The sequence below is a fragment of the Bos javanicus genome, chromosome 11, assembly GCF_032452875.1.
Source record: "Bos javanicus breed banteng chromosome 11, ARS-OSU_banteng_1.0, whole genome shotgun sequence".
Classification (NCBI taxonomy): Eukaryota; Metazoa; Chordata; class Mammalia; order Artiodactyla; family Bovidae; genus Bos; species Bos javanicus.
In genome coordinates this window covers 2,027,229-2,039,926 of record NC_083878.1, presented here as the reverse complement: position 1 = coordinate 2,039,926, position 12,698 = coordinate 2,027,229, and the positions used below count along the sequence as shown (strand labels likewise).

The window sequence follows — 12,698 nt, the reverse complement described above, 5'->3', positions numbered from 1 at the left end:
TTTGTCAGTAGGCTTGTTCTTTCTGGGGGACCCATTATGACATCACCCTCCCAATATAGACTTATATAGTGTCCCTTTTTCTTCCCAGGTGGCCCAAGTGGTAAAGAATCCAGCTGCCAATGCAAGAGATGCAGGAGACTCGAGTTCGATCCCTGGGTTGGGAAGATCCTCTAGAGAAGGACATGGTAGCCCACTCCAATATTCTTGCCTGGAGAATTCCATGGCAGAGGAGGCTGGTGGGCTATAGTCCATGGGGTCATAAAGAGTTGGACACAACTGAGCGTACATGCATGCACTCAGTTCAGTTCAGTTCAGTCGCTCAGTCATGTCCAACTCTTTGCAACCCCATCAATCGCAGCACACCAGGCCTCCCTGTCCATCACCAACTCCCGGAGTTCACCCAAACTCATGTCCATTGAGTCGGTGATGCCATCCAGCCATCTCATCCTCTGCCGTCCTCTTCTCCTCCTGCCCTTAATCCCTCCCAGCATCAGAGTCTTTTCCAATGAGTCAACTCTTCCCATGAGGTGGCCAAAGTACTGGAGTTTCAGCTTTAGCCTCATTCCTTCCAAAGAAATCCCAGGGCTGATCTCCTTCAGAATGGACTGGTTGGATCTCCTTGCAGTCCAAGGGATTCTCAAGAGTCTTCTCCAACACCACAGTTCAAAAGCATCAATTCTTTGGCGCTCAGCCTTCTTCACAGTCCAACTCTCACATCCATACATGACCACAGGAAAAACCATAGCCTTGACTAGACGGACCTTTGTTGGCAAAGTAATGTCTCTGCTTTTGAATATGCTATCTCAGTTGGTCATAACTTTCTTTCCAAGGAGTAAGCATCTTTTAATTTCATGGCTGCAGTCACCATCTCCAGTGATTCTGGAGCCCCCCAAAATAAAGTCTGACATTGTTTCCACTATTTCCCCATCTATTTCCCATGAAGTGATGGGACCAGATGCCATGATCTTAGTTTTCTGAATGTTGACCTTTAGGCCAACTTTTTCACTCTCCACTTTCACTTTCATCAAGAGGCTTTTTAATTCCTCTTCACTTTCTGCCATAAGGGTGGTGTCATCTGCATATCTGAGGTTATTGGTATTTCTCCCGGCAATCTTGATTCCAGCTTGTGTTTCTTCTAGCCCAGCGTTTCTCAACATGTACTCTGCATAGAAGTTAAATAAACAGGGTGACAATATACAGTCTTGACGTACTCTTTTTCCTATTTGGAACCAGTCTGTTGTTCCATGTCCAGTTCTAACTGTTGCTTCCTGACTTGCATATAGGTTTCTCAAGAGGCAGGTCAAGTGATCTGGTATTCCCATCTCTTTCAGAATTTTCCACAGTTTGTTGTGATCCACACAGTAAAAGGCTTTTCAATAATCAGTAAAGCAGAAATAGATGTTTTTCTGGAACTCTCTTGCTTTTTCGATGATCCAGCGGATGTTGGCAATTTGATCTCTGGTTCCTCTGTCTTTTCTAAAACCAGCTTGAAATCTGGAAGTTCATGGTTCACATATTGCTGAAGCCTGGCTTGGAGAATTTTGAACATTACTTTTCTAGCATGTGAGATGAGTGCAATTGTGTGGTAGTTTGAGCATTCTTTGGCATTGCCTTTCTTTGGGATTGGAATGAAAACTGACTTTTCCAGTCCTGTGGCCACTGCTGAGTCTTCCAAATTTGCTGGCATATTGAGTGCAGCACTTTCACAGCATCATCTTTCAGGATTTGAAATAGCTCAACTGGAATTCCATCACCTCCACTAGCTTTGTTCGTAGTGATGCTTTCAAAGGCCCACTTGACTTCACATTTCAGGATCCTTCACATTTCAGGATGTCTGGCTCTAGGTGAGTGATCACACCATCGTGATTATCTTGGTAGTGAAGATCTTTTTTGTACAGTTCTTCTGTGTATTCTTGCCACCTCTTCTTAATATCTTCTGCTTCTTTTAGGACCATACCATTTCTGTCCTTTATCGAGCCCATCTTTGCATGAAATGTTCCCTTGGTATATCTAATTTTCTTGAAGAGATCTCTAGTCTTTCCCATTCTGTAGTTTTCCTCTATTTCTTTGCATTGATCACTGAGGAAGGCTTTCTTATCTTTCCTTGCTATTCTTTGGAACTCTGCATTCAGATGCTTGTATCTTTCCTTTTCTCCTTTGCTTTTCACTTCTCTTCTTTTCACAGCTATTTGTAAGGCCTCCCCAGACAGCCATTTTGATTTTTTGCATTTCTTTTCCATGGGGATGGTCTTGATCCCTGTCTCCTGTACAGTGTCATGAACCTCTGTCCATAGTTCATCAGGCAGTCTATCAGATCTAGTCCCTTAAATCTATTTCTCACTTCCACTGTATAATCATAAGGGATTTGATTTAGGTCATACCTGAATGGTCTAGTGGTTTTCCCTACTTTCTTCAATTTAAGTCTGAATTTGGCAATAAGGAGTTCATGATCTGAGCCACAGTCAGCTCCTGGTCTTGTTTTTGCTGATTGAATAGAGCTTCTCCATCTTTGGCTGCAAAGAATATAATCAGTCTGATTTCGGTGTTGACCATCTTGTGATGTCCATGTGTAGAGTCTTCTCTTGTGTTGTTGGAAGAGGGTGTTTGCTATGATGACTGCATTTTCTTGGCAAAACTCTATTATTCTTTGCCCTGCTTCATTCTGTTCTCTAAGGCCAAATTTGCCTGTTACTCCAGGTGTTTCTTGACTTCCTACTTTTGCATTCCAGTCCCCTATAATGAAAAGGATATCTTGTTTGGGTGTTAGTTCTAAAAGGTCTTGTAGGTCTTCATATAACCATTCAACTTCAGCTTCTTCAGCGTTACTGGTCAGGGCATAGACTTGGATTACTGTAATATTGAATGGTTTGCCTTGGAAACGAACAGAGATCATTCTGTCGTTTTTGAGATTGCATCCAAGTACTGCATTTTTGACTCTTTTGTTGACCATGATGGCTACTCCATTTCTTCTAAGGGATTCCTGCCCACAGTAGTAGATATAATGGTCATCTGAGTTAAATTCACCCAACCAGTCCATTTTAGTTCACTGATTCCTAGAATGTCGTCATTCACTCTTGCCATCTCCTGTTTGACCGCTTCCAATTTGCCTTGATTCATGGACCTAACATTCCAGATTCCTATGCAATATTGCTCTTTACAGAATTGGACCTTGCTTCTATCACCAGTCACATCTGCAACTGGGTATTGTTTTTGCTTTGGCTCCATCCTTTCATTCTTTCTGGCATTATTTCTCCATTGATCTCCAGTAGCATATTGGGCACCTACCGACCTGGGGAGTTCCTCTTTCAGTATCCTTGCAGAAGCATGGCTGAGAGGAGCTACCCCATGTCCGAGGTCAGGGGCGGTGGCCAGGAGGAGCTACCCACATCCAAGGTAAGGAGCAGTGGCTGCACTTTGCTGGAACAGCCGTGAAGAGATGCCCCAATTCCAAGGTAAGAGAAACCCAAGTAAGACAGCAGGCTCTGAGAGAGGGCATAGAGGACAGACACACTGAAGCCATAATCACAGAAAACTAGTCAATCTAATCACATGGACCACAGCCTTGTATAACTCAATGAAACTAAGCCATGCCATGTGGGGCCACCCCAGACGGGTGGGGCATGGTGGAGAGGTCTGACAGAATGTGGTTCACTGGAGGAGGAAATGGCAAACCACTTCAGCATTCTGGCCTGGAGAACCCCATGAACAGTATGAAAAGTATGCATGTGCTGCTGCTGCTGCTGCTAAGTCGCTTCAGTCGTGTCCGACTCTGTGTGACCCCATAGAGGGCAACCCACCAGGCTCTGCCATCCCTGGGATTCTCCAGGCAAGAACACTGGAGTGGGTGCCATCCACTGCATGAAAGTGAAAAGTGAAAGTGAAGTCACTCAGTCGTGTCCGACTCTTAGCGACCCCATGGACTGCAGCCCACCAGGCTCCCCCGTCCATGGGATTTTCCAGGCAAGAGTAGTGGAGTGGGGTGCCATTGAAAGCATGTGCTAGTGTCCCTTTAATCTGAAGGTGAGGCCAGGACCCAGGGGGCCTTGAGTCTGTTGGTGAGGAGATGGATAAAGGTTTGGGATTCAGAGATAGGCTGTGAGTTCAGATCTGCAGTTGATGTTAATAGGACGAGTATGGACTGTGGGCCCCTGTCCAGGCCGGATTCCCTTCTCCTGGGGGTTGCAGGGAAATCTCCTCCTCCCCAGTACCCTTCTCTCTCCATGGCACTGGTTATAAGCATGAGGGGGTACTTCTCCCCCTCCTTCCTGCTCCTCTCTTCTTGCCCCTCCCCTCCTAGCCCGATGGCATTCTAATAGGAACCAAGGCTCCAGTGTGGAATTTTAGGTCAGCTGAGACTGGCTGTGTAGCCCTTCTTCCCACTGCCCATCGATGTGTGACAGCTTTTCTTCTAGTTCCTACAGATGTTTTTAGGTCCTAGGACCTTGGTGTATTAAAATGATTCAGCACGGGTCATTCTGTCCCAGTGTGAGTGCAATATTGATCACATAGTGGGAGGGACAGAGTCCCTGGGACGGCAAGGAGATCAAACCAGTCAGCCCTGCGGGAAACCAACCCTGAATACTCATGGAAGGACTGATGCTGAAGATGAGCTCCAACACTTTGGCCACCGGGACTCATTGGAAAAGACCCTGATGCTGGGAAAGACTGAAGGCAAAAGGAGAAGAGGGTGGCAGAGGATGAGATGGTCGGATGGCATTACTGATGCAATGGACATGAACTTGGGCAAACTCGGGGAGACAGTGAGGGACAGGAAGGACTGATGTGCTGCGGTCCATGGGGTCACAGAGAGTCGGACATGGCTCAGCAACCGAACAACAACGAAAAGGGAGGGACAGGGAGCCTGGGAATTGAGGCGGAGAGTCAAGGCTGCTACATTACCCTCAGAACTGGTTACACCACTAGAGACTGCCCACCCGGAGGCTACCAGGAACCACAACTTCCCACCAGAATGCAGGAGGCAAGTCAGAGTCCCATGATGCACAGAGTACCAGGGCCCTGCCCTATGCGCCATGGGACAGTCTGGAAGCTGTGAGGAGCTGACCCACGTCTCCTCAAGGCAGTGCCTCAGGGCCCAGGGGTGTCCGTCACTTGCTGTCCTCACATCCCTCAGCATCCAGAAAGAGCACCCTCTGGGGCATCTCCTCAATGCCTAACCCCAGGGGCCCTGGTCCAAAGCACCAAGACCAGGTGACAAGTGAGAGCCAGGAGGAAGCCCAGCTAGGCTTGTATGAAGGGTGGAAGCTGGTGTTCAGCACTGAATCCAGGAAGAGCCAGCCCCCAGCCAGGTGCAGACTGGCCCCATCCCACCTTGAGGCCGGCCCCAGGTGGCCCAGTCCCCATACCAGCCCTTCCCCCAGACAATGTGTCCTGAGTCCAGAGCAAAGCCCTTGGGTAAAGAAGACATGGTACACATATACAACGGAATATTACTCGGCTATGTGAAAGCACAAAATAATGCCATTTGTAACAGCATGGATGGAACTGCTGCTGCTGCTGCTGCTAAGTCACTTCAGTCGTGTCCAACTCTGTGCGACCCCATAGATGGCAGCCCACCAGACTCCCCTGTCCCTGGGATTCTCCAGGCAAGAACGCTGGAGTGGGTTGCCATTTCCTTCTCCAATGCATGAAAGTGAAAAGTGAAAGTGAAGTCACTCAGTCAGGTCCGACTCTTAGCGACCCCATGGACTGCAGCCTACCAGGCTCCTCCGCCCATGGGATTTTCCAGGCAAGAGTACTGGAGTGGGGTGCCATTGCCTTCTCCCATGGATGGAACTAGAGAATCTCATACTAAGTGAAGGAAGTCAGAAAGAGAAAGACAAATACCATACGATATCACTTATGTGCATGTGAGCTAAGTCGGTTCAAGCATGCTAAGTCACTTTAGTTGTGTCCAACTCTTTGCCACCCTATGGACTATAGCCTGCCAGGCTCCTCTGTCCATGGGATTCTCCAGGCAAGAATACTGGAGTGGGTTGCTGTGCCCTCTTCCAGGGGATCTTCCTGACCCAGGGATCGAACATACGTTTCCAGCATTGGCAGGCAGGTTCTTTACGACTAGCGGCATCTGGGAAGCTCTGATATCACTTGTACATGGAACCTAAACTATGGTACAAACAAACCCAGCTACGAAACAGAAACAGATGCACAGACAGTGATCAGACCTGCTTCCAAAGGTGAGAGGAGGAAGGCAAGGGGCGGACTGGGAGTCTGCGGTTAGTAGATACAAACCTCTGCACTTAGAATGGATGAACAACAAGGATCTCCTGTAGAGTACAGGGAACTATATCCAATCACCTGGGATACACCGTAATGGAAAAGAATATTAAAAACAGAATGTAAACCTATGGTTGCTTCATATTGATGTTCGGTAGAAACCACTGCAATACCGTAAGGCAATTACCCTTCAACTAAAAATAAACAAATTAAAACAAATAAAACCAGAATGTATACATGTGTAAACCTGAGTCACTTTGCTGTACAGTAGAGATTGGCACAACACTCCAAATCAACTGTTCTTCAATTAAAAAAAAAAAAAAAAGCCAAGCCATTCCTACAGCGGCTCAGAGCTAGCCTCGGCAGGCAGTGTGACCCTCCTCCATGCTCTCTGGCAGCCGGAGGGGGAGGGGGTGGGGGGCATGGAGGTTGTGGGTACAAATAGCCAGCCTAACCCTGAGTGTGAGATGTGCCTTTGCAGGGGCATCTGGAACCTGCCTCGTCTCTTCTGACAGCTCTCAGACAGAGAAAGGGGCCCCATCAGTGTTGACTTGGGGGTGACTTATGGAAAACTTAAAAAGTAATCTTTTTCAAGGCGGCTTGGTCGTGATGACACATGAACGCACAGATCCGGGAGCTAAGTGCATCTTCACGCTTAGCATTTTCCAGAAAACAGCTCAAAGTCACTGTTTCCTGATCAAAGTAGCCTTCCTGTTCTTGAAAAACTTGAAAAGTCAAGTGTACCTCAGCTCCAAGGACAACCCCCTGAGAGACTTCCACCTCCCCTCCCTTTAGAGAAGAAGAAAGGTAAAAACCCAGCTGTGCCCTTAACAGCTGCAGGGAGGGGCCTGCGACATCGGAGACTCGGGGCGGGGAGTCGGAGGGCACAGTCGGGGAAGCCAGGCTGCCAGCACTGGCCAGCAGGGCCGGCCCCCACTCTCTGGTGACTGGAGGAGAGGTGCTTGCCAGGAACCCAGGGGAACCTCAGGGCGCCTGGCTCCCCGCCCAAGCCTTTCACTGTCCCCCCTTAAACATTCAGGGTGTAGACTGGCCTCCCAAGGACCACTCCAGACCCAGCTGGGTCACTGGGGGCCAGGCGGTGGCATCACGTGCAGACTCTTGGACCTGCCCAGGAGCTAGCGGCTCAGAGCCTCCAGGGTGTTTGTAGCAACAAGGCCTTGGTGGGTGTGGGCTCCCCAAGATCTCCGAACTGTCCCTTCACCCTCTGGGGGAGCTAGGGGAGAAGAGGGAACCAGGCCTCACCCAGGGCTGCCAGGTGGGCAGAATGATCCCATTTCCTGTAGGCAAAAGTTTGTCATGGGTGTTGGGGCGAATTCAGGACCTGCTGTCACTGCAAGGAGGCCCATCCTGGAGATGGAGTTCCCAAGCGAGTGCCTCCCCTCTCTGAGCCTGTTTTTCCCCCAGCTCTAGAAACTCTAGGTTTCTGGGATTCTACAGCTCTCATCCCCTAGGGGTCTCCAGGCTGCCTTCCCCGTGGAGCCAGAATGCCGACCTCCCATTAGAAAACTGCTTTCTTATCCTGGCCCCACCCCACCCCCACTGTCTAGTTCCCATTCTGTGGTTCTGCCTTTCCCCAGACAGGTGAAGCTCTAGGGTAAGTGCCAGGACTTTTCTCTGCTGTGCTTAGTCGCTCAGTCATGTCCAACTGTTTGAGACCCTATGGACTGTAGCCCATTAGGCTCCTCTGTCCACGGGGATTCTCCAGGCAAGAACACTGGAGTAGGTTGCCATGCCCTCCTCCAGGGGATCTTCCCAACCCAGGGATCGAACTCAGGTCTCCTGCATTGCAGGTGGATTCTTTACCATCTGAGTCATCAAGGAGCCTGGGAATACTGGAGTGGGTAGCCTATCCCTTCTCCAGGGGATCTTCCTGACCCAGGGATAAAACGGGGGTCTCCTGCATTGCAGGTGGATTCTTTAACAGCTGAGCTACCAGGGAGGTCCAAGGACTTTTCTGGTCACCGTCAAATAATAAAAAGCCCCCAGTCACTTTGGGCCCCTGCAAGTCTCACTTTAGTATTAATAACTACTATGTTCAGGCTTCCCTGCAATGCGGGAGACCTGGGTTTGATCCCTAGGTTGGGAAGATCCCCTGGAGAAGAGCATGGCAACCCACTCCAGTATTCTTGCCTGGAGAATCCCATGGACAGAGGAACTTGGCGGGCTACAGTCCGTGGGGTAGCAAAGAGTCAACATGACTGAGCGACGAAGCACAAGCATAGCACATGTTCAGTTCACTGTAAGCGTTGACACAGCCAACGATTCCAGGTGGTTCCCCATCTTCACCCCCTAAAACTGCACACTACAGGCTTTGCCCCTCATCACTTGACCTTCTCTGATCCCTCGGGCTCCTGAGGTGTGCAGGCGGGGGTGGGGGGCAGCAGCGTGCCTGGAGAAGTGGATGGCATCCCCAGCACACTCTCCAAACAAAAGTTCTCTCTCAACGTCCTGGCCATGCTGTCAGCGGCGCTGCCTCTAGCAGGCTGGGGAGAAGGGAGTTGGGTTAAAGATTATTACATAACCTGTTCTCAGGCAACCCCTCCAAAAGTTTTGAAAGGGAGGTGTCCCTCTCAACACTTTGTGAAAGAAGTTTCCTTTGGGGACCCTGGCTGGAGCTTGAGACAAAAGCATCCTATGTTAACATCCTGTTTTCTGAACAGTGTCATGAAGTCCCTGGCTTAGGCGAGGGCGGTGGCGGGCGGGGGAAGGGAAACCAGAGCCTTGGCTCCAAAAGGAAAAATTCTCTCGGGTGGGTGAGGGGGAACAGGCCAGAGCACAGCCCTGGGAGCTGTTGGGGGAGGGGGACATTTGACATTCTGCCTGCGCCTGGAGGGGGGTGTACACCTGTGACCCACTGCCTGCTGCAGCAGCAGGGCCTTGGTGGCTCTGGGGTGCTTATGGAGACAGGGTCTGCCACAGCCTTCAGAGGTCAGGAGCCCAAGGGTAGGGGTGCAGGCCTAGGGAAGAGCTGCCTTGCTCCACCCAAGCTACCACCCTTCCCTGCTCCTGGGCAGTTTCCTGGTCTTGGGGAGCTCAGCAGAGGTCCACCCTGCAGACCTGGAGGCAGAAAGTTTGACTGCGGCACCTCCCAGGCTACTGGGAGGTCAAGCATGAGAAAATGGACTGTGAGTAATCAACAACTTGCTGGGCCACAGATTTAAAAAATAATCAAGCCTTTCACACCCATTGGACTAGCAGAAAATTACAAAGTCTGACTCTACCAAGTGAGGCAAGATGAAGCACAATGGGGACTTTCATAAGCTGCTGGTGGGAGTCAGGAGGGTTATACAGTATGGAGACCTTCTTTCTAAAGGAACGCGAAGTCAGCCAGAGTCTTGGAAGGGGCCTGAGAAAGAAGGGGTCCTGAGCTTAATTAAGCTCCATCAGCTTCCTGGTAATCCCACTTATGAACTGGAGTAACCATTTTGGACATCAGTGTGCTAACACTGGGAAAATGAGGGCGTGCGATCCCTATGACCCAGTGAGTCAAATCTCTTTGTGCTCTTGAAAGAAATTCCCCAAAGTACAGGAGCAAACACAAGAATGTTCTTTGGCAGTGCCATCTGCTGTATCACATTTGGAAATTGCCCAAATGTCCATCAATAAAAGACCAAATAAAGAGTGTCAGTGTGTATAAACCTCAGAACAAGGTTGTATGAAACCCGTGTTGAAGAAGGATGTGTACCATCCTTTTTATAAAGCGGGAAAATATGAAACCACACAGGTGTAATCATAAATAGTTAGGGGTGCAGTAAAAGTCTAACATTGAACACATGTTCAGCCCAGGGGTGGTCCTGAGGCTGAAGGGAAGAGAGTAAGATAATAGCAAAATATCCAGGTGGCTTAGATGACATCTGAAAGCTCTATTTCCTTACTACTGAGAGTAAATAAGGAAAAATATTAAGGTATAACAAAGTTGAGTGATAGTTACATGAACGCCTATTAAAGTATGTATACTTTTCTGTCATTTTTGAAACAGTTTTCAATTTTTAAAAAGTGAAAACGAAGTTGGCACAACAGAAGACTAACCATTTAAAACTGACCTGTTCAATAGCATTTAATACCTTCACGACGTGCACTCACCACCTCTATCTAACTTCAAAGCATTTTCATCACCCCCAAAGGAAACTCCACACCCATTAAGTTGCTCCCCATTTCTCTCTCCTCTCAGCCCCTGGCAAACCACCAATCTGTGCTCTGTCTCTAGAGATCTACCCATTCTGGACATTTCACGTAAGTGGAACCAAATGCCATGTGACCTACTGTATCTGGCTCTTTTACTTAGCGTAGTGTTTTCAGGTTTACCAACCTGCACCAGTGCTTCATTCTTTCCTACAGTTGAGTAGTATTCCACTGCATGGAATATCGCTATTCATTTATCTGTTCACCTGTTGATGGGACACTTGGGCTGTTTCCACTGGTTGACTATTATGAATACTGCATGTTCACCTATTCAAGTCAGGGCAAGAGGAGGAAGGTGTGCCAGAGTCTTTTGTGTGAAGCCCAATGAACACATTTTTTAAAAATTTATTTATTTACCCATGCTGTTTGGCTTGTGGCGTCTTAGTTCCCCGATGAGGGATTGAACCCTGGCCCCTGGCAGTAGAAGGGCGAATTCTTAACCACTGGACCACCGAGGAATTCTCAACGCATTTTCTGATGCCTCCTGTTATAATGCTCCCCAAACAGCTACAAAGGCAGAGTAAACAACTCATTAGGGCAACTCAAGAGATACTAGCAACTCCTTCTGTGGCTTACAAATCTTTCTGCCCCATCACACACCTCACCTTTAGCCTTCATCACTTACAATCACCAAATTCTGTCGCTGTAAATACAGTAGCCTCTGAAGGAACGACCTATTGCTTACTATACATGCTCATTTTCAGGCTAAGTGCTGAATAGAAGCACAGAGACGAGCCGTTTGGGGAAGGAATTTTCCAGTGAATGCAAACCCCTTCCACTTTGGGACTGAGTGTCCCCACCTATAAATGGTGTGGCTGAGCTTAGAGGTGTCTAGAGCTTCTAGTCCCTTCCTGCATTCTGGCTAGCACCAGGATTTAAAGTTACTCTGTATACACGCAGGTTCGGGCTCAATTTCAGTGATATGGTGCCACCAGGCAACCTTGACCCCTTCAGCCCTCTCCCCCATGGGTGCTCCCCCTCTACCCTGCATGGGCAACAGAACCTGCTGGGTTTGGTGTTCATGCCTTCCCCAACCGAGCAGGAGGTAAGAAGCTGAGGTCCATTTTTGAACAGGTTGGATGTTTTCTTTACCAGCTGACTCTCAAGGCAGCCACTACTGCGGTGGGGATGCAGGGACAGGAGTCTCCTGGCTCATGGAACCACACCCAGGAAAGAAATACAGCCCGCCCCTTCCCAGGTGAGGGCCTGGGACCCTGGGGAGTTTAGGCTGAGGATGGTTTGAAGCGTCCCCACAGAGAGCACTTTCCAGGAGCCCTGAGGAGGAAGCGCTTTCCCACAGCCTCTGGTTGGGGCTCCGGTGTAAGGAGGGACCAACAGCAGGTGCAGAAGTCCTTGGATGCTCAAGGTCAGCCAAGTCCTGGCCCAGCTTTCAGGTCCCTCTTCCTTCCCCCAGCCTCCACAATGAGCACAATAACTGTGGCAGAGCAGTCACAGCCTGTTGTATTTCCAGATCAAAGTGGTGGCCAATTCCTTCACTCACCAGAAACGTTCAAGGGAAAATAACCCAGATTCGGCTCCTCCTATGACATTAACCCCATCTCCACCCTTCGCTTGGTAATATGCAGGTGTCTTTTGCTGATTTTTAAATTTTAAAACAAAATCCCAACCCTGGGGAGAGCCGGGTGCATCTACAGGGACGCCGATCGCCAGTAAGCCCATGGGAAGCAGGTTGGGAGCGCAGCTTTGGACCCGGTGCGCTCCCAATGGACCCGGGCCAGCTTACGACATTTGATCCGTGTTGCGAGTTTGGTTTTTCCACCCAAATCTCGGAGACGGTTTATCGTGGGCTAGAAGGGGCCAAAGTAGCATCACGGGGTGGGGGTTGGGGAGAGCCTTTCCTCCTGCGGCTACCAGAGGCTCAGGGACCCTCGCGGCTTGCGGCAGAGGAGAGCGCGCTCCATGACCCATCCCGACCTGCCTTTCCCGGCGCCGGCGCCGGCGCCAGGCGCGCCAGCCACTCACAAATTCAAAGATGAAGAGCAGGTCCGGGAAGGTGGTGAAGACAGCGAAACCGCTAGGCAGGCTGCTGACGCCCGACGCCGCTGAGGGGGCCATGCTGGCGGGCTGGCGACGACCTCGGAACCGGACGGGACGAGCGCAGCTCTGACTCTGCGCTGACCGCTCTCTTGCTCGGCGGAGCCCAGTGGCCCGGGCGCCCCCGCGCGCGGGTTAAGAGCGGGGGCGCCCTGGCCGAAGAGGGAGGAGCCCCGGCCGCCGCCGCCGCCCGGTCCCCGCCCGAA

At 49.9% G+C, this 12,698-nt stretch overlaps 1 protein-coding gene across 1 annotated transcript in view; it reads right to left on the bottom strand.

The window, feature by feature from the left end:
• The window catches only part of LOC133256659 (myelin and lymphocyte protein), a 24,930-nt gene extending 12,232 nt beyond the window's left edge, over positions 1 to 12,698 (bottom strand). Inside the window, exon 1 of the mRNA XM_061431466.1 lies at positions 12,421 to 12,698. Coding sequence (XP_061287450.1) covers positions 12,421 to 12,513 — 93 coding nt within the window. The 5' untranslated portion in view covers positions 12,514 to 12,698. The remainder of the gene's footprint in view (positions 1 to 12,420) is intronic.